General features: G+C 38.9%; 2 protein-coding genes and 1 pseudogene across 2 annotated transcripts; 1 reads left to right on the forward strand and 2 right to left on the reverse strand.

Moving 5' to 3' along the window:
- Nucleotides 1-1,915: 1,915 nt before the first annotated feature.
- Nucleotides 1,916-4,039, reverse strand: LOC111882464 (14 kDa zinc-binding protein). The gene is made up of 5 exons (XM_023878830.3): nucleotides 3,878-4,039; nucleotides 2,870-2,927; nucleotides 2,492-2,581; nucleotides 2,251-2,368; nucleotides 1,916-2,157 (listed from the first exon to the last, which is right to left on the reverse strand). The coding sequence occupies exons 1-5, from the start codon at nucleotides 4,000-4,002 to the stop codon at nucleotides 2,090-2,092; spliced, it is 459 nt and encodes a 152-aa protein (XP_023734598.1). The 5' UTR covers nucleotides 4,003-4,039; the 3' UTR covers nucleotides 1,916-2,089.
- A 1,487-nt stretch (nucleotides 4,040-5,526) lies between these two features.
- LOC111882463 (putative receptor protein kinase ZmPK1) lies at nucleotides 5,527-8,159 on the reverse strand. Its single transcript, XM_023878829.3, has one exon. It carries the CDS (start codon nucleotides 8,119-8,121, stop codon nucleotides 5,731-5,733), a length of 2,391 nt encoding a protein of 796 aa, XP_023734597.1. The 5' UTR covers nucleotides 8,122-8,159; the 3' UTR covers nucleotides 5,527-5,730.
- A 5,487-nt stretch (nucleotides 8,160-13,646) lies between these two features.
- LOC111882462 (NAC domain-containing protein 17-like) lies at nucleotides 13,647-16,029 on the forward strand (annotated as a pseudogene).
- Nucleotides 16,030-21,895: the final 5,866 nt, after the last annotated feature.

Consider the following 21,895-nt stretch of genomic DNA (forward strand, 5'->3'; position numbering starts at 1 on the left):
TATGAGTATCTTTAAACTTTTTTTACTTGTGACACAGGAAATAACTACATAAAATTGACTCCGTGTGAAAACAGGTCTATTTAAATATAATCCAACATTTGACAATGTATTTTCAAAATACATTGTTACTTTATAGATATATTGCGAAATAAAATTGTTTATTTCAAAAAATAACAACTTATTTATATTCTTACAACATTTGACATTGTAGACCCTTATGGTCTTGAATATTTTACTTTAGGCCATCGATGTAACATGATGCTTGTTATTCTTTTGTCACATGTAGATCGTACCTACAACCGCATAAACTTGGCAATATATTTCGTGACAGGTCAACTTCCTTGAGTGTCATTTTATTAGCATCTTCATGGGTGTCACTCTTCCACCAAACACTTCTTTTTCGTGTGCGTCCCTTTTAAACATGGTCCCACCAAGCTCCGACCCTAGCAAAAAGTTTTTAGGCGACGATCTTCACATGTCGATGCTATAGGATGTCCATGATATTGAAAAATCTCTTGACCTCGTACAACCAGTCGAGAATACCTTCAAGGTCCATATTCCCATTGAAATTTAATTCTCGTGGACTACTCTTGTCTTGTTAGCAGGAAGACGCCAACCTCCCCTAGCACCACTACGGGTGTTGTCTTGTTGTCTTTGATTATCGTCATTGTTTCCAACCTTGTAATTTCCACGGCTATTACGATCATCTACGATCACGATACGTAGTTCAATCAGCTAGTTATGGACCATCTTTAATGCCGTTCGCCATCAAGATGCAAAGGTGCTCTAATACCAACGGATGCAAAACAAAAGCAACAACAATAAATATTCAATAAGACTTTATTACTTAATTCATGATGCCTATAAAAGGCTTACAAACCCTTTACATAGAGGTTGTAAAGGGATCTAATTTGGCAAGTAGGCCAAATTTTGGAAAACCAGAATTAACATTAAATTCCTCCAATTAAGCTTCTAAATAAAAGTAGGAAATTCATAAAATAAAGAAAGCATATATTTTCTCAAAATAAAATAAAAATGGAAATTGCCCGAAAATTAGGGAAAATTGAGAATTGGAAGCCTAAACAGTGGAATTTGAGTATCAATCAAGCTCCGGTTTGTAAAGATCTTTCGGTTGATATATCGCACATCTCCAACTACGTATGGATCAAAAGTTATGGGTTTCTTTTGATCCTGTTTGTTATGTTCCCATTTGTCCATAAATGTTGTCAACGATGGTGTTTTGTTTGCTGATGTAACGCTGTGAGCTAAGTAAATGTTTTAACCCAATCCACCAACACTTTTAATCCAATAACCTGAACCTAAATTTGATGAGGCCTATTCTATTATAAAGAAAAATGATCCATAAATAGGCTTACTCTAAAAGTCTAGTAGCCCTAAGGTGTTATGAACCATAACATCGGTAGATTTTCAGCCCCAATAATTGCATGCAAGTCGTATTAAAACTTCATGCATTAAAAGAATCTGAATTGCTACATAAATATTTTCATGACTTTTGTAGCAGGTTTTCCAAGAGTCTGGACTCTGGAGTAGTCCATTTTACACGGAAGACCCTGAACATTTTATATTTTAATGAGAATTTTAAATAAGTTTTAATTTAAGTAATAAAATTACTATTATTTCTCTGGATGATGCTTGCATTAGTAGTAATGTTATGGTTAACCTACAAACTACTTTAAATGTCATCTGTGGGGGTAACTTATATTATATCATAATATGCTGAAATGACTGGAAGATTCGGCAATCTTTTAGGGCTATGTTCAATGATTAAGGCATTCATGTCTTTTGTTCAGACAAGATTAAGCAAAAAAAAAATTACAAATTTTGTCCCATTCAGACTAATAAATGTCAAACACAACAAAAGAGGGTCTTTTTAAGTCTTGGACAGCATACAATATGTACTCAAAGCCTAGATTTATTATTATTATGAACATTGCCATTAATAGTAGGGGGGTCCTGCTAATTGGTTTAAATTTCAAGGCAAACACAGCCCATAAATGTGCATTACAATTCAGTCAATAATATCAAACAACTAGGCTTTTTTGAGTAGTGAGGGAAATGCCATATTAGATTAGCCAGGTGGCCAGTTCATTTGTCGTCCCCCAAGGAGGTGAACATGAAGATGGTAAACAGATTGGCCTGTAAAACATTGCAAAAAATAATTAAAAAAGTTGCATAAAATACTAAATGGATGATAATGATATTAATATAAAAGTATAAAAGTATACGTACACCCATTTGGTCCATCATTGATCACAATTCTGAAACCTTCTTCAAGACCTTCTTGCTTTGCTACAACCTTTGCAGTGTACAGAAGATGACCAAGAATCTCACAATGCCTCTCCTCAGCCTACAAATACAACATCACATGAAAATGAAATCAAACCATACAAATTTACAAAAAAACATATATATATTTTTTATCAAATTAAATTAATATATGATGGTGTAAAATGTGAATATACTTAATTACCTTAGACAGACCAGTCAAACCATCCCTAACTTTTGGAATAAGCAAAATGTGTGTTGGTGCTTGAGGAGCAATGTCCCTGAATGCAAGAACCTGCCAAAGAAGAGGAGTGTGAAAGTTAAGAAAAATAACAGCCACTAAGTGCTTAACCCAATCAAAGGGTGGTGTCCTTATACATTAAGCCAGATTTTTTGGCTTAACCCATTAAGTCATTCTGACCAGATTAAGCCAATAAAGAGTGGTGCCCTTATACCTCTTGCAAGAAGGTTGAATTCAAGTACATACAAATTTGATCATTAAACAAATGTTGGTAGTTAGTTCAAACTTCAAAGTATAAAAATATCTCAACAACTAGAAGTCAAAACAGTAATGTGCTGCTACCTTATCATCCTCATAAACCACATTTGCTGGTATTTGCTTGTTAATAATCTTGTCAAAGCTGTAAAATGAGAAAAGGAGGTCAACATAAGCATATTTTAAGCTTAGAAGATGTCAAAAGAAGACATAATCAATGAAAACTGAAAAGTCTTTTGATGCAGTATAAATTTATAAGAAAAAATGTAATCCCCTAAGATATCAAAATGTGTAGTTGCTGTTATAGCAATCACCAGCTAATCAACTAGAAAATTTTAAAAGAAACCAATCTAAATGGTAGAAACTGCTAAGCATTAAGTCTTCCATTTTAAATAAAATAGATCATTAAATCTATACAAGATTTTGAGGTAAAGTAAGAAGAGTCAAAGGTAGTGGAAGTGTACAGATATTAAGTAGAATACATGTTCAGAAGCTTCACTGGAGCCTACAACCTAAGAAGGATCAAGGATGTAGATTTAATGAATAAACAAGCATAATGCCATTTTCGAAGATTTATTGATATATATATAAGTGTACAATATTCTGATCAATGAATAGATAAGAGAAATACACCACTTTATAGAGGGTAAAATACATTAAATAGCAAGTTAGCAACAAATTTTAACAAATGCTCCAGTTTGGTCACTCAAGAAATGTTTGTACACGAAGAGAAGATAATCAATTCAAGTTCCTTGCTCTCTGGTCTCTACATTTGGGACCTATCAAGGAGATATATTTGTGATGAACTATTACCAAAAGCCATGGCAATTTTTCGCATTTGAATAACATCGTAAATCGACTTGCAAAGCCCTAAAGTTATCCCTGTTTTGGGACTTAGGAAGTATAAAACGACAGAAACGGGTTTAGTTAACGAATCAGTGGTACAAAACATTAATCATACAATCAGGAACACGATTACAACGGAAAGCCATATATAAGCCCACGACAACAGACGAAACGATGTAGATCAAAAGGTTATGTGGATAATCATCCAGCACTAGCAGATGAGTAAATAGTGGCAGAGGAAGAGTGTACATGGTGGGAGAGTCGGAGGCAACGGCAGCAAGAGCTGCGTCTTTCTCAGACGCCATCGCAGAAGACTGTTGGGGAGCACCGGAAATGTGAGAGTTGAGTACCTGTAGCCGCTTACAGCTGCTCATTCGTATGCATTATTTTCCTTTTTCCTTTCATAGAACAAAAATTGTACTACCTAATTTAGAATAATTACATGTTTCGTCCCTTAGATATGTTACTGGTTATGGATTTCGTCCTTAAGACTATTGTTTTACTTGGACTGTCCTTTTAGTTTCTATTTATTTTATCCATGGTCACCACCTAGATGTTGTTATCAATGTTTCCTTGAATGGATATGAAATGATATTACCCTTTTTAAACTAAACGGTGTCATACCACCGGTAATATGTATCCATTGTGCAGATGGGGACATATGTACTGGTGTTTGTGTTTATCGTATGCAAAATAAAGAAAAAGAGGTCATTTTGAAAGAGAGAGCCGCCGACAAAATATTTGGGTGAGGGGTGTTGTTTACCGCTGCTAAAGGCTGTCCAATCAGCATGCCAACGGTAAAAACTGTATGACACACTACAGCCTTAATATATTTTAACATTTATTTTAAACAAAAGACAACTTGGGGTGATTTGACATTCTAAAGTGTCTTAGAGTGAACGTCTCCAGTCTTTAAAAAGTCTTATAATCTACATAAGAGGGAGTTGAACATGATTTGAGGCTAAGTATGGCTTACCTATTACGTTCCGAGTGCAACCATTTCACATGCACACATAGAAGCAACAAAAATACATAATTACTTGCAATGATTCAACAACAGATTCAATACTTTACAAAATATTTGCAATGACAATTTGATTAAGGTTGATGGTCATGGTTAGGAATCCCAACTACGTCACTGCTAACACAATTCCACTTTCATCCCTCGTGAGTTCAATTCAATCGATCCATCAAGCAAATGATGAGAGTAATGATGAGCAAGGTTCTAGCTAAGATAATTAGTTTGGTTTTTGTTAAACTTTGACTAATTTCTATTGAACTTTGAATGTTTTGGTATTGTAAGATTTATTGATAATTTATATTAGAGTTGAATATCTTTGTATGGAATTTGAACGTTTTCTATTAGATTCAAGTGCTTTACAATGTTCGTGTTTGATAAAAAAACGGAACAATAAATCTACTATAATAAATGAAGATCAATTTTGCCACATATCAATCTCTTATGAATTTTGACACTTGTCATTTTATTATATTTTTTAAATAAATAACATCTACATGTCAATTTATGAGTTTTTAAAATTAAAAAAGTCACATAATACTTTTACTTATATATATAAAGTATTAAATGTAATAAACATGATAGTAAATTGCAATTAATATGTTTGTTCATTTTTTATTTCAAAATTTTATTTTAAAAAATACATATTATTTAAATTTTAATATTTTATTTTTTTAATCAATCCGTACAATCGTGTCTTACACCTAATAATTATTAAAAAAAAAAAAAAAAAAAAAAGCAACCATGTAACATGCCTTCCCCAAGACCCAAACATACATGTTCTAAGTCAATGGACCACTTCCTTTCCAACCTCTCTCCATGCATTAAATTTTATGTAAAATAATATCAATGCGACAACATAACTAACTTAATTAGAGAATTTGATCTTTAGTATGAACTAATTAATTAACAATTGCAAATTTATTTACGATTAAGTAGTGAAGTATCTTTTGTGATCATGCTACAAATATACAAGTTACAACCATAAAATCATGCTACACGTCTCTTTTTTCAATTCCTCATTTCCTCTATTATTAAACTTTTTTTTTTCGAAAACACGGAAGTCCTATGCCTCATAGCACATCTACTCTGACTCACAATCAATTAGAACTTGTACAACTGAACCCATTGTAGGCCTTTTATTTCTGTCTTCCTCCACACAACTTACACCAATCTCAACAAGTTTTACAGCTTGCTTCCTACTAAACAATCCTCCCAACCTCGAATCAATCATCTCTTCAATCCATGACTCCATTTCTTCTCCTTGAAGCTTCGTTTTCGTTATCCTTACAAACCTCATAAGCTCCGATTCCTCCTTTTCTCCTTCCTGCATAATCATATTAGAAAGTCGAATTCCCCTTGCCATTTCTAAAACCAAAACCCCATAGCTGTAGACATCAACTTTTGCTGTGATAGGAAGGTTGCTAGCCCATTCTGGAGCCATATATCCTTTTGTCCCTCTGATCCTGGTAAACTCCGAGCCTTGACCACCTCTCTGAGTCAACTTTGCCAGACCAAAATCTGCAATCTTTGGTTCGAACGACTCATCTAAAAGAATGTTTTCTGGCTTAACATCACAATGAATCACCCATTCTAGGCACTCATGGTGTAAATAAGCTAAACCTTTTGCTACGCCTATGGCAACTTTGAACCTTTCTTTCCATTGAAGAAAACTCGAGGAGAACAATCTCTGGTCAAGAGAAAGATTTTCCACGTACTCATAAACTATAATTCTGTGTTGTTTCTGTGAACATAAACCCCACATTCGCACCAAGTTCATGTGGTTGATTTTACTGATCGTGCTCACTTCTGCCCAAAACTCTCCACCTTCGCTCACATCTCCTAACCTTTTCACAGCCACCACCCTTTCATCTTCCAGAACCCCTTTATACACAGTCCCTGAGCCTCCTCTCCCTATCTCTACCTTAAAGTTTTGTGTCGCCTTCACCAGTTCTTGATAAGTAAACCCCCTAAACTGACTTGATACCATACGATACCCCTCTTCTAAGTTGGTTAGGATGGCATTTTTCTTAAAGAAAATCCACCACCCTAAAAAGATAACCAAAGCTTCAACCACACCAATACCTATAACGAAGGAGAAAGGATAAACCCATTTCACCTTTTTACCAGATGATTGATACATAGATGGAGAGCCCACCTTAACTGTTACCTCGGGACATGTGGCCATAGAAGTAGCAAGGAGTAAGGCAGAATCTGTTGTTTGCATGCCAATTGGTACTTTCAAATAGATGGTTCCTGGGAAAGTAGGATATCTATAGCCATTGAAAAGAGCACTTTTTGTAAAGCAAAAAGCTTCACCTGTTAGCCTGTAATTAAATGCTTCACATCTACAATCTCCCAAACAGATGTCCCTACAAGCTTCGAACGAAATGGGTGTAGAATAATTTAGATCAAACCCATAGTAATCTGTATTCCGCAGTTCCAAAAATCCAAACTTTGTTGAGTTTGCACTTACACATGTTCGATCGAAAGTAGGCTTACAACCCTGACTAAAATCATTAGGGTCAGTCCATTTATGACCAGGTGGGCATGAACATTCCGGTGGTACTCCATGAACACAAATCCCGTTTCTCCCACAGATTCCATGGATATTACAAGGTTGTGCAATAGCTTGCCATGAAATCGACCATAACCCAGTTGACTCGTTCAAGCTATAAATTCTGAGATTACCATCGTAGTCCATGACTAGCCTCCTCTTAATCCCAAAACCCATATCTGAAGCACTAAAGTGCCACCAATCGCTCGAGTTAAATTCACCCACATCGTTAAAAACTGCCATTCTGCTGCTGTTATACGAGGTCCTTCCAAACTTCCAAACATTAAAACCAGGATCAGGACTAGGCCAGTAGACACTTGATATTTCTGGGCCATCATAAGTCAATATTAAAACGTTAATACTGTTAAAGCTTAAACCAAAATACCCAGATTCAAAACTTCCTTTTTTGGAGGTAGATATCAAGCTTTTGCTCTTTGTTAGTGTCTGAGAAGGCAAAAGAGTATCAGTTGGATAATCAAAACTTTGCCAAAGAATCTGACCTTTTTGGTTCTTCAATACCAGATTACCTGTATTCAGCAGCACTGCTCTATTTACATCTGTCGAGCTTGTGTTTGTTTCCCACACAACCATGCCATCCACATCTGTCAAAACCATGGCCCCATTTCCCCGAAATGTCATTTTTGATCCACGGCCATTGACAGGTGTGTTGCGGTTTGCAGTCCAAACCACGGTTCGGTCTTTGGAGTTTGTGAACCAGATTGCAAACCAATAAGCGTTGCTTTGGAAGCCATAGAAACCACATGTATAAGTGCTGTCTGGGGACCTTATCACGTTGGAATCATCATTAACAGATAGAGAGGAACCCCTCTGAAGATGATCTTTAATGGTGTTCTTTGAAGCTGATGATTCGATCAAGGAACAGAAGAGGAGGAGAAGGAATATTTCTCTCATCATCATTTGATGTTAACAATCTTTTGAAGTCAAATGTAAGTAGCTCAATGGGTTTCTTATATTACAAGTTGCGCATGCATAATTCAATCCTTATATTTATAATATTATTATGGTTGGACCATCTGATACGATCAATCTACTTTTTGTGTCTGAGTTGTTTGACGGTTTCGTATTCTGTCAATGGATGAAAACAATTCCCTTTTATTATATACGTATTTATTCCTTTTGTATATGTCATGGTTGACGAACTTGAAGTTTTAAAACACGTCCAATTAATTTCTGAAAGTCAATGTATCTTATAGCAATAAGACTCGATCATACCAATTTCATTTTAGAGAAAATTACCTTTTTGGTCCACATGATTATGTAGTTTTTTTAATCAAATCCACTGCACCTTTTTCAAATATAAAATGACACGCATAGTAATTTCATTTTGTTTCAATTTTAGTCCCCATCATACATTTTTATGTGACTATTTTACCCTAAAACATATATATTTTTGTTTTAATTATCATTTTGAGTTTTATAAATTTGAATGGGCCACCTACGATTCATTCATTCCACTACAAGGATCGAGCCCTATGCAGACAATACCTATCCAGACGACATATGTCGTCGGCAAAAGTCGACCTATACCGGCGACATGTCGTCAAGACACCGTTTTTAAACATTGACCATATGTCTTTGACCAGAAAAGCTATGTCGACGACAAGTCGTCTGCGTAGACTCGGCGGGAAATGACAAAATATTGGCGGTATATCGAATATCTATACCAACGACATGTCGGGAAGTGAAATATATATACACACAAACATAGTGAAAACCTTAATTATCTTCTTCTTTTACCCCGTTTTTTGTAATGTCGTAAACCAATAAACCCCGTATATTGGATTTGGACAAGAAAGAGGTTTGACAAGAGAGATTGATGATTTCCTAAGTGTGGTGGCCCCTTACCGCGATGTAAATATATTATTGTAATGTCATTAATTAAACATAAACCAATCCTTGTATTTGACCCGTCAAACACTAAACATCGAATGCAATGTAAAAAAAATCATACTATCTCTAAGAGTAGGTTTTTTATTCTCTTTTATCCCAACATAAATGACCGGAAAGCTTAATGCTTAGTGAGAAAAGACACCTCTCTCTTATGTAATCAGGTTTCTTATACGCAAATAAATCAAAGAACACTACAAATAAATTTACATATAGTGACACAATTTTTTAGTGGCATAAAATGTTTGTGCCACTGTATTACAGTTTTATGGATAAAATTTTTGTACCACTGTATTACAGGTTCAGTGGCACAAAATTTTTATGACACTGTAATCTGACTTTTAGTCGCATATAAATTTTCATTCCTGTTGCTTTCTAAAAGTTCATTCCCGCTTTCCTTAAATTTTAATTCCCGCTCACCCAAAATACCTATAGAAATTTTATTACTACCTATGTCCCAAATTAATTGTCCACATTTGACTTTTGAAGTCTTTATTCTTCAACTTTAACCTTAAATATTTTTATTTTTGATACATAATACTTGATGCAAAATATAAGAATAGATTATATTTTAAATGTCTTTTCATTGTTATAAGTTTTATCAAGTAATATATAACCAGCTCTGCCCATCGATATCTCCATTCGCCTTCTCTATCCTACTAAAAGCTCACCCTTGACACACTTTAAGGTTTGTATTTACATCGTTCTAGAATTTCCAGATTTTCAAAGTCAATTGTTGTTGGTAAGAAGTTTTTTGAGCTTTTTTTTAGAAAAGAATAACTATCGAATGCCAAAAGAGGCAGAGAGAAAATCAATAAATAGAATGAAAGGTTACACACATAACCTTATACAAAGAGACTATGACAAAAAAAACATTAAGTACAAGTATTACGACTAATAGCCCCCTTCAAGCTGAACGGTGGGGGACCTATAGTGAGCAGGTCTCTGAAGAATTCAAATTGATGACGCGGCAGACTCTTCGTGAAAATGCCAGCCACCTGAAGCTTGGTAGAAACGAACTTGGTGTGAAGCTTGCTGGAAGAAACAAGTTCCCGAATAAAATGGTAGTCAAGATCAATATGCTTGGAGCACTTATGAGAAATAGGATTTAGTGTGGGAATATGACACTCTTGTTGTCGCATATCAAGGTGGGGCGAGCATCCGGGAGAGCATGAAGTTCTCTGAGCAAGTGAGTAATCCAGATTATCTCAGCAGCAGTATTGGCCATAACCTAATACTCGGATTCACAATTGGAGCGGGAGATGGTAGGCTGCTTTTTAACACTCCAGGAAACAAGATTCCCGCCTAAGAAGATGGAGTAACCATAGGTAGAGCGTCGTGTCTCAAGACAGCAAGCCCAGTCGACATCATAGTACCCCGAGCAGGGTGGATGGGGGCTTCCGATGAGAGAACGTAAGACCATAAGACATAGTGCCTTTGATATATCAGAGAATCTGTTTTACACTTTGAACGTGAGAGACAGTCGGTGCTTGTAAAAACTGACTCACTTGATTCACCGCATACGAAATATCAGGACGAGTAATGGTCAAATATTGAAGAGCACCGACAAGAGACTGATAGTGGGTAGGATCAGCGTACGGATCATTGGTGGTCTCAAATGTTGCATTAGTGGCTAGAGGAGTCGACACCGGTTTGGCATCTAGCATGTTTTCCCTCTTGAGTATGTCATGAGCGTATTTGGATTGACCAAGAAACAGACCATCAAATGTATATGTCACTTCTAGGCCAAGAAAATAGTTTAGGCGGCTAAGATCCTTTATGGAAAATTCAAGATGCAATTTTTTGATAAACGAGTGGATCACGGAGTCCTGATTACCAGTAAGAATCAAATCGTCAACATATACAAGTAAGTACATTATGCAAGTGTCTCGTTTAAAAACAAACAGAGACGGGTCAGCCCGACTATACTCAAAACCATTCGCAAGCAGGAAGGTGCTGAGATGATGAAACCATGCCCGTGGGGCTTGTTTGAGGCCGTAAAGGGCCTTGTTGAGGCGGAAAACATGATCCGGAAACTGGGTACTATGGAAACCCGACGGCTGCTCCATGTATACAAGCTCACTTAAGGACCCATTAAGAAACACATTGTTGATGTCTAACTAGTGGAGAGCCCACTTGTTCGCCATAACCAAAGATATGATGACACGTACCGTGGAAGCCTTGACCACAGGCTGAACGTATGGGAGTAGTCCAAACCCAGAATTTAGTTGAACCCTTAAGCAACAAGGCGGGCTTTGTGACGATCAACTGAGCCATCAACGAGATATTTCATTCGGAACACCCATTTGCAGCCGACAACATTATGATTGGAAGGTCGAGGGACCAACATAAAGGTGTTGTTTTTCGGGAGAGCATCCAACTCATGTTCCATGGCTTGGACCCAATGAGGAGATTGAGCAACGACTTTGTACCCTTTTGGATCAGCGGAAGTGTGAAGCTTTGCAAGAAGCCCATGAGAAATGGAGCTAGCCATATCCGCTCGATGTTTTGGTTTGAAAATACCAGCCTTGGCTCTAGTAATCATTGGGTGACTCGGGATCATTATAAGTACCGAAGAACCAGACATAGGAACCGGTGAAGTCGGAGTAGGTGATGTTGTCGATGGGGGATTCGGAAAACAATCATCAGCAGAGTCAGAAGGAGCACCACCTGGATCTGTCGGGGCATCACTTATATCAGAAACAGTGTCACTGGAGTCGGACGAACAACCTGTTGTATCATTGGTGGGATCAGGCTCAGTGGTAGCGGAAGATTGGACAGGATTAACACAAATACTGCATGGCTTTGGAGATGGCGCTGGATCAAATTCAGGAGTCGGCAAGACCGGAGCAGGTAGCATGGCATATGACAATTTTGTTAGAGCAAGTAAATGTGTCGGAGTAGCCTTGGAGTCATCAAGGAGCGGAAAACATTGTTCATCAAACTTAGCATACATGGTTATGTAAATACGAGATGTAGATGGTTCAAGGCATTGAAAACCCTTGTATTGTGAGCAATAACCAAGGAAAATGCAGGGAAGGCTGCGAGGGGATAGTTTGTGATCCGCATAATCCCGTAGATATGGGTAAACCCGACACCCGAAAGGGCGAAAATGAGCATATGTGGGCGGTGTGTTGTAGAGCAACTCAAAATGGAGATTTATTATGTAAGACATATGATAGGAGGCAATTTATGATATATACCGTTGAGCTAAGCGTATGAACCCAATAATTAGGGGAAACATAGCCATGAAACATCATTACGAGACCGGTCTCGACAATATGTCGATGCTTGCGCTCCACCCAACCATTTTGGGCAGGGGTATAAGGACATGATATGCGATCGAACGTGTCATTAATATCAAGTAAGGACCAGACTTTGTGATTTAGAAACTCCGTGCCACCATCACTTTGATAAATCTTCACCTTGGCATTAAATTGAGTTTGTACATATTTGAGAAACACATCTAATACATCAACAAAATCGAACTTAGCTTTGAGGGGTAAAACCACGTAAAGCGTGAAAAACCATCCACAAATGACACATAATAGCAATAAGAATCAACAGAACATACAGGGGATGAACCCCAAAGATCACAATGAATAAGATCCAAAACATTCATAACACGTTTATCATTGTTTACAAAAGGTAATCGATGTGCCTTTTCCATTTGACAAGAAGAACATATGGACAGGTTAGGTAAAAGGGAGGAAACCAACAACGGGCCCTGTTTATTTAAAAGTGAAATAGCGTCATAAGAGACATGCCCTAAACGAGCATGCCTAAAATCAAAAGAAGCTTTCAACGCAACTTTGGTGGACTTAAAAAGGGCTTGAGGACCGATGGAAAGCATGTAAATACCTTGACTAAATTGCCCCTGAGCTAGAACATGTTCAGTCTTTCGATCATGAATGTAAAAATGCAGGTGAGAAAATAAAACATACATGCAATTATCATGGGTTAATTTGCTAACAGATAAGAGGTTTTTAGTAAGTCGCAGAATGACTAACACATCCCGAAGATGGATATCTCCTTTGAAGGAGGTGTGCCCTGCATGAGAAATGGGAAGAGCGGTACTATTTCCAAAGAAAACATTGTCGTTTCTGGGGAAGGGAGTCGGATGTGTAACTGATGCCGTGGTGGAGGACATATGATCGGTTGCACCCAAATCGACATACCAATGCAGACCAGATGAAGTCACGTGGCAGTAGGCATGAAAGGCCTGAGCAAGATCAGCATCCGATCTAAGGGAAGGAGAACTCGGAGTGGGTGAAGCATACCGGACAAGTTGCGGACACGCATTGGCAAAATGGCCATTTGTGCGACAAAGATGGTAGTGCAGGGGACGACGCCTGTGGCCTCTACCCCCACGAAAATTCCGACCACCGCGATCCCGATTTGACTGAGATTTAGTCGAATGAGCATTGAACACCACCGGAGGAGTGACAGACCCATTGATGGATTGCATAAATAATTTGTGATCTTCAGACTGAGCAAGAAGGTCGTGAAACGTCATAGTAGAACGAGATGCCCGGATGGCGGTGGAGAATGTCTCAAACGGAGCACTGAGACCACACAAAAACCAATGGACTTTATCAGAATCGGCAACAGGGTGTCCAATAGCCTACAATTGGTCATAAATAATGCGAAATTTTCTCCCAAAATCGAAGATAGAGGAAGAGCCTTTTGATACCTGGCAGAGTTGATCTCGAAGGTTTTGAACTCGTTCGATGGAGGAGCTGCTACATGCGTCTTCTTGGGCATCCCATATTTCCTTATCGGTAGAGAGCCCAACAATTTCTGAAAAAGCCTCTTTAGAGAGAGAAGCTTGAAGAAGTATGACTGCCCTTTGATCAACAAATTGCCACTCTGCTAATTCAGGATTTGGAACATAGGTCCCTTCCTTGACAATCGTGGAACGCGGCTTAGCGAAGGAGCCATCAACGAGAGGCAAGAGATTATGATATTAGAGAAGCGGCAGTAGTTGATTTCTCCAAATGAGGTAATTGGAGGAGGTGAGGTGATTGGAGATTAGGTGGAGAATAGTGTTCATTGAGACGAGAGAATCAGAAGAAGATGATCCGGCCATGGAAGAGGCGAAGAGTTTTAGAGAGAAAAGGAAGAGGATTCGATCAGGCGTTCTGATACCAAGAAAGGAATAACTCTCGAATGCCAAAAGAGGCAGGGAGAAAATCAATAAATAGAATGAAATGTTACACACATAAACCTATACAAAGAGGCTATGCAAAAAAGCATTAAGTACAAGTATTATGACTAATACTTTTTAACTCAATTTCTTGTAATTTGCTGCAAGTCGCTTCGAAAACACTATTTTTTAACCCGATTTCTATTACCAAGGTCGGGCACCTTCAGGAAGACAAACCGACTGGAGCTCAAAAGATGCCCGTTTACCTAAGAACACTATGTCCTTTACAAAATCTTTAAGAAAAGCATGCTCTGACCCAAAAACAGGGAGCAATATAGGGCTCCATTTGTCGAGGAGGGATGGAATAATGAAGATTGTGTGGATCTTGATGCTTTTTTGGTACTGAAACGGAATCTGATTCCGATTCCGGTGAATGATGTGAAAATTTTGCGACAAGAAGAGGAGAATGTGTTTAAAAATGATATTGTTGAGTTTTTGAACAAAATTATTGATGAACCAGAGATTCTTCCTCAAGTCCCGGAAGTGGAAGAGACTGGGAATAGTTGTGATTTGAAAGATTTTATTGAAATGGATGATTTGGTTGGTCCACAAGCCGGAATTTCTGATTCCATTCCGGAGTTTGGGTCTTTGGCAGAATTCGATTTCTACCATGAATTTATTTCAGGGTTTGTGGAGTATGGACCTGAAAACTCGGGTCTTGAGAGTAAAGTTTTGAATCATGGTAATGATGAATTTCAAATAAGTTATGATTTGTGGGATTACAACAATCATAGAGATAGCAACATCACAACTACTCAAACAACTCAACAAGTTATTTCTCATCCATCATAAGGTATTGAGGCCTTTTTCTTTTTTTATTCCCATTAAACATGATAAATAATATTTGAATTTTTTGTGAAAAAGTTGAAACTTTCTGGGAAAAAGATCTTTTGCCACACTTTATCTTCTAAGTGGTTCTTTTTGCATCAAGTCCAAACGAAACACCCATTGAGTAAGCGAGACTGTTTCTGTTTTTAGATCGAATGAATGTCTAAGTTTGAGTAAATGACAATTTTACCCTTCTCAAATAAAGATACATTTGTTCTTACTTCACACATAAAAATAAATTTCATTAATCTTTAAGTGATTATTTAGAGTAAAGGGTAATGTGGTAAAATGTTGGGAAGAGCTTTCTAAAAGAAAGAAGGTTGAAAGTAGGATGCTATAATTAAAGAATGAAGAAATAAATAAAAGTAGGTTGCTATTTCTTGCATTTATGGATGATATGCTCTATCATTTTAAGAGCTCGTGTCTAGACGCCAATGACATGGGAACTTTGACCTTTTCTCGGGAACTTCAAGACCATGCTCTTTAAGAGCTCCTCATCCGACATATTACATATATAATATGTAATCAATAGCTGATTACATAATTTTTTCTTTTTCTATTTTGCGTGATTTTCCTAGGTGTAATAATCGAAGTGAATTCTGAATTTTATGTAAATCAATGTCCTAAAAATGACTTAGACAATGGCAATGACACGGTCGTGGTTTTCATCAACTTTATGGTCGTTTGTGGATTCTATACCAACAACTCCAACTTCGGCTTCGGAAGGGGGTGATCTTGTAAATAAGGCATTTGAAAGAATGTCTAGATTTAGTAGGGGTAGAAACGTAATTTTGGTTGATGATTCAACATTTCACAATAGGAAAAAACATAAGAAATCAAATGGCCATGGTGATGGTCATCCCTATAAATTGGTTGAAAGTTAATCAGACATGTATGTGAGCCTTAAAATTCTATTAATTAAAAAAAAAGTTTAATTTTCATGTTTTATTAGAAATTTTAATTTGGTTGATTGAGATATGTATAGTTTCAATATGGTATGTGTCATGTAACAGTTGACCCAATCCTCTCATGTATGCATAATTTTTATGTCTTGTTCTAGTGCCCTCTTTAACTTTACTCAATTAAATAGTAATAGCTTCATGGATCAGCTTTTTTGGTTAACATTTTTTATTCTTTATAATTCTAGGTTTCAAAGGAAGTGAATAAGAAAGGGGGAATGAAATGGAAGTCCATGAGATTTGTGTTTCAAAGGAAGCTTCATGGATCATTTTTTTGTATCATTTTTGTTTTTTGGTTAACAATACTAGGACAACATTTAGACTTATTAATTTTTTTAAGACATTTGTGTTTTAAATATTAAGAATATTATTGTTAGACAAATTTGAATTGAAGCAATGATATTATGTTTCTCTGTATTATCTTAATTGTCTTAGTGTTGTTTTATATTTGATTTAAAATTAAAAAAATGGAACTTATTTATTAATATAATATTGTTGTGTTACTAAAAGCATGAAAATAATATTTAATTTAGCAGTTAAATAGTGTCCTAAAAATAATGCCACTAGAATCCGAAAGACACAGACAAATATAAATCTAGAAATTTAAGTCTAATATTGTAAATGCCAATTACTCTCCTTGACGGATGAGTTAAGTTGTGAAGGGAAGGGGTTTAAAAACGGTAAACTATTTGAACGACTCATATAAACCCTTATAAACTCTCATATGCGAGGTAAATCGCATATCAATAATAGTAATTTGGGCATGCAAAGGTTTAAACATTGGATCTTCTATGTGGAATTTCGCATCTCAACTACTAAATGTTCAACCCTCCTCCCCCCCCCCCCCCCCCCCCCGCCCTTTTTTGGAAAGGGGGTGTTTAAAAACAAACTATTGGAATAATAACATATTTAAATCACTAAAACAACATAATCAAAAAAAGTTTTAATATTGGTTTGTTACAAAAATAATAAACATAAGATTTGTATTAAATGTTTTTGTTATTTATCTTAAATACACTTCAAGTCTCTTTCATGCCAAACAATTTCAATTTTTTTTATCAACCTTAAATCTTTTTAAATCCAAATCCTACAAAATGTAAATTCCAAATCCATTATGTTAGGAAGTAACACGGATAAAACACGAAACCACAAGTCCACAAGCTCGTCTACGGCAGGAGATGAGTATTCTTTATTTATGAGTTCTCAAATAGAGGTTACATGTACAATTCATAAGATATTTGCCTACTCACTAGAATTCAAGACACGAACAAATGACTAGCGCACATCACTTTTATATACTAGGAATCAAACCTAAAACCCTAATAACCCAAGCCTATTGTTCCATAGGCTCATGAAAGGTGCTAAACAATTACAAATTGCCACGCAATCGCTTCAAGAATCTTCATCATTGAGATACATTGCATGAGCATCAACAAAACACATGATGGAGCATCATGAACCAAGATGGATCATTAAGAATGCTCATGGCGCATCATGAAGGAGTATCCTCCATCATGATGGCTCATTCTCCCTCAAAATGGTGCATCATGTCATTTGGGGCATCCACCTTAAGCATCTTCAACATCCGAGTATCCTTGAACAATCTTGAACATCCTAGTATACCTTATATGTAACGTCCCACAAATACCGATAAATTTTTCATTTTAAACAATGAGTCATACATATGATTTAATTTGACAATATTTACTTTTGCATTTAGGATTCAATAGTTGGTCTCGTGTATTTAATCACATGTGATTATATTTTTAAACAAATATGATTTATATGGAAAAAAAATGTTTTTATGTGTTTGTGTAACATCCCAAAAATACGAGCCAAAATTTTCAATTTTTTAAAACATGTACTTAGCAAAACGTTAGGAATAAAACGTTCAACGATCATATCATTTCACAAAACATATTGCATTTCTGGAAAACATTTTTATAAAACATAAAAGTGTCAGAGTACAAATCCCCAGGTGATATCATAATGCGGAATATAAAGCATGTGTGTGATGTACCGCTACCGCGCCAGCTCCTTCCTCTTCGAAGAAGAGGTACCTGAAATCAAAACTGAAAACTGTAACCACGAAGCTTAGTGAGTTCCCCCATAGTACCTCACACCATACAAACATACAATGAACAGCTAGGAGATACGGGCCTCGCCCACACTCATGAAGATACGGGCCTCGCCCACACTCCGCTAGTTGGGAGATACAGGCCTCGCCCACACTCCACTAACTGGGAGATACGGGCCTCGCCCACACTCAGCTGCTAACCTATAATATACAAGTATCACACAGACAACGAGTATAGACAACTCTATCGTACTGGCATACATCATAATCAACTCATCCAAGAGATACGGGCTCGGCCCACACTCTAATACTAACATCTCGTCTATACGGGCCAGCCTTGGTGCCTTAGACCCGTTACTACTGGAAGGAAACTCACCTCAAAGTAACTGCTGATCTGTGTGGGAACTGAGTGTCTGCTGCTGCTGCCGCTCTGGAAATCCTCCGGCTATAATTCCCACAAAACCCTTAGTCAAATAATGCTAACCGACTTCAGGGTAAAATGACCATTTACCCTTTACAAATCAAGAGTCAAGTCAAAGTCAACTGTCAGTTGGCCCGACTCGCCGAGTTGACTTGTCAACTCACCGAGTCCCTATCCCTTTGTCCGACCCTAAACCCGTCTCTACTCGTCGAGTTAAGCATTAACTCGACGAGGTCTCCTTCTAAACTGAAGGCCAATAGTCCTTCATCCTGCTCGCCGAGTTGTATGAACAACTCGTCGAGTTCGTCTTCATCCGAAGAACACTCTAAGCTGTGACTCGCCGAGTTGTATGAACAACTCGCCGAGTTGTTCTTGAGGCAAGAAGATTTCCTTGAACTCGCCGATTCATGGCACTGGCTCGCCGAGTTACTTCACGAGTGAGTCTAGCTTCCGACTCGCTGAGTCCTATCCCACGACTCACCACTCCACCCCACAAGCACGAAAAGGGGGAAACTCGGGGACTCGCGACTCGACTCGCCGAGTCGGCCACATGCAAATACTATACACGCGATTCTGCTTGAATCCTGCTCATGCTATTCATAGATCTGGGTTCCCAGGGCATGAATAACACGTAAAGTTTCCAACTTTATGTGTAAATATTCACCAATGAAGGTTTTAGGGATCAAAATGCACCAAAAGAGTAGATCTAGGGCTTTCATGCAATATGGCTCCATAAAGGCAGTAGATCTAAGCTCCTGGAGCTCGATCCCACCTAGATCTAGAGGCTAACAACTGATTACAAACCATAAGGCACAATCAAGCCTGTGGAAAAACTCAAGAAGGACTTCCATGGAGCTAAAAAGGGACTATAAGCATGAAAACAGAGGGAAATCGAGTTACACCTCAAGGAAAACACTGAGATAGCTCAAAGATGCCTGGTCTCCTCCTCTTCTTCTTGATCTACTCTCCTTCCCTCTCCAAATCTTCAAGAAAACACACTAAAAATGCTTCAAACTCACAATGAACAAGGCTTGAACGAAGTGTAGGGATCTGAGGGTGAAGGGGGCGAGCTTGGGGGCGGATAAGAGGGTTTAAATAGGGTGCAAACCCTTGAAATTTAGGGTTTCATCAGACAGCGGAGACTCGCCGTGTCCAGAATGTGGACTCGCCGAGTCGCCAACTTAAACGTGAATGGGATCATGTCTCTACTCGGCGAGCGGACCTACAACTCGCTGAATCCAAGGCTAAAAAATGAAAAACACTAAGATAAATTTTACGTACCAGGAACCAGGTGCTACAAATCTCCCCCACTTATTTTAGACTTCGTCCTCGAAGTCTGCTGCTCGATCCTGAAACAGCTCGGGGTAATGCTCCATCATTTCTTCCACTAGCTCCCAAGTCCACTCGGACCCCTTTCGGTGCTGCCACTGCACCTTCACTAACTCCACCTTCTTGTTCCTTAGATCCTTCGACTTCCGGTCGAGGATTGCGATTGGGCGCTCAATGTAATTCAGGTTGTCATCAACCTGTATATCCTCTAACGGCACCACCGCTGAATCATCCACGAGACACTTCCGCAGCTGGGAGACATGGAAGGTGTTGTGTATCTAGCTGAGCTCGGCTGGCAGATCCAGTCTATATGCCACCTTGCCCACCCGGGCTACAACCCTGAACGGTCCAATGTACCTCAGGCCCAACTTGCCCCGCTTCCTGAATAGAATGACGCCTTTCCAAGGTGACACTTTCAGGAGAACCATATCCCCGACCTAGAACTCCAGGTCTGATCGACACTTGTCAACATAACTTTTCTGCCGACTCTGCGTAGACTGAAGCCTGCTCCAAACCTGCTGGATCCTCTCGGTCGTCTTGAGCACCACCTCGGTGCTCCCCATGACCCTCTGGCCAACTTCACCCCAACATATCGGGGTCCTGCACCTCCGACCGTACAACATCTCGAATGGAGGACGGTCAATACTCGCATGGTAGCTGCAGTTGTACGAGAACTCATACAAGGGAAGATAGGTATCCCAGCTACCACCAAAGTCTAGCACGCATGTCCGCAACATATCCTCCAAAGTCTGGATGGTCCGCTCACTCTGACCACCCGTCTACGAGTGAAAGGCGGTGCTAAAGTGCATACGAGTGCCCAACTCATCATGAAACTTCTTCCAAAACCTGGAAGTGAACCGCACATCTCGATCTGATATCACTGACACTGGCACCCCGTGCCGCGTCACTATCTCCCTGATGTAGATATCGGCCAACTTTTCGGCCGAGATACTTTCCTGAATCGGAATAAAATGGGCGGTCTTGGTCAATCGATCCACGATGACCCAAATCAAATCCACTCCTCGCGCCATCCGGGGAAGCTTTGTCATAAAATCCATCGTAATATCCTCCCATTTCCACAAAAAGATGTCCAACGGCTGCATCTTGTCGTGCGGTCTCTGATGCTCGGCCTTGACCTTCCTGCAGGTCAAACACTGCTCTATGTACCACGCCACATCCCGCTTCATGTAGGGCCACCAATAGTCTAGATGAAGATCCCTATACATCTTCGTCGCCCCTGGATGAATGGAGAATCAGGATTTGTGCGCCTCCTCCATCAAGATCTGGCGCACACCTCCAAGATACGACACCCACACCCTACGGTGTAGTGTCAATAACCCCCGCCTATCATAATCGAAGGAGGTGAATTGACCCACTATTCGCTCACTCTTCTGATGTTCCTCCTTCATAGCCTCCTGTTGAGCCTCCCGAATCTGCTCCAACAGGGGAGTCACCACAGTCATCCTCATGCAAATATCCCTGATCGGCGCCGTCTTGCGGCTAAGCGCATCGGCCACCACATTGGCCTTCCCCGGGTGGTAAAGGATCTCGCAATCATAATCCTTTACCACGTCCAACCACCGACGCTGCCTCATGTTCAGATTCGGCTGATCCATGAGGTACCTCAAACTCTTGTGGTCCGTGTAAATGGTACATCGAACCCCGTAGAGGTAATGCCGCCAAATCTTGAGGGCGAAAACCACCGCACCCAACTCTAAATCATGCGTCGGGTAGTTCGCCTCGTGTGGCTTCAGCTGCCTCGAAGCATAAGCAATGACATGCCCCCTCTGCATCAATACTGCGCCCAAACCTGAGATCGACGCATCACAGTATACCACAAAATCCTCTACGCCCTCGGGCAGGGCTAAGATCGGCGCCTCGCACAATCTCTGCCTCAGAATCTTGAACGCTGCCTGCTGCTCAAGCCCCCATCGAAAGACCACGGCTTTCCTAGTCAACCGTGT

Source organism: Lactuca sativa, chromosome 9, assembly GCF_002870075.4.
Source record: "Lactuca sativa cultivar Salinas chromosome 9, Lsat_Salinas_v11, whole genome shotgun sequence".
NCBI classification, from domain to species: domain Eukaryota; kingdom Viridiplantae; phylum Streptophyta; class Magnoliopsida; order Asterales; family Asteraceae; genus Lactuca; species Lactuca sativa.

Coding starts and splice junctions, on each gene's coding strand:
- LOC111882464 (XM_023878830.3), bottom strand. CDS start 4,002: ATGAGCAGCTGTAAGCGGCTACAGGTACTCAACTCTCACATTTCCGGT. Junction 2,582..2,869: donor TGGTTTATGAGGATGATAAG/GTAGCAGCACAT, acceptor CTTCTTTGGCAG/GTTCTTGCATTCAGGGACAT. Junction 2,369..2,491: donor GTTTGACTGGTCTGTCTAAG/GTAATTAAGTAT, acceptor TTGTATTTGTAG/GCTGAGGAGAGGCATTGTGA.
- LOC111882463 (XM_023878829.3), bottom strand. CDS start 8,121: ATGATGATGAGAGAAATATTCCTTCTCCTCCTCTTCTGTTCCTTGATC.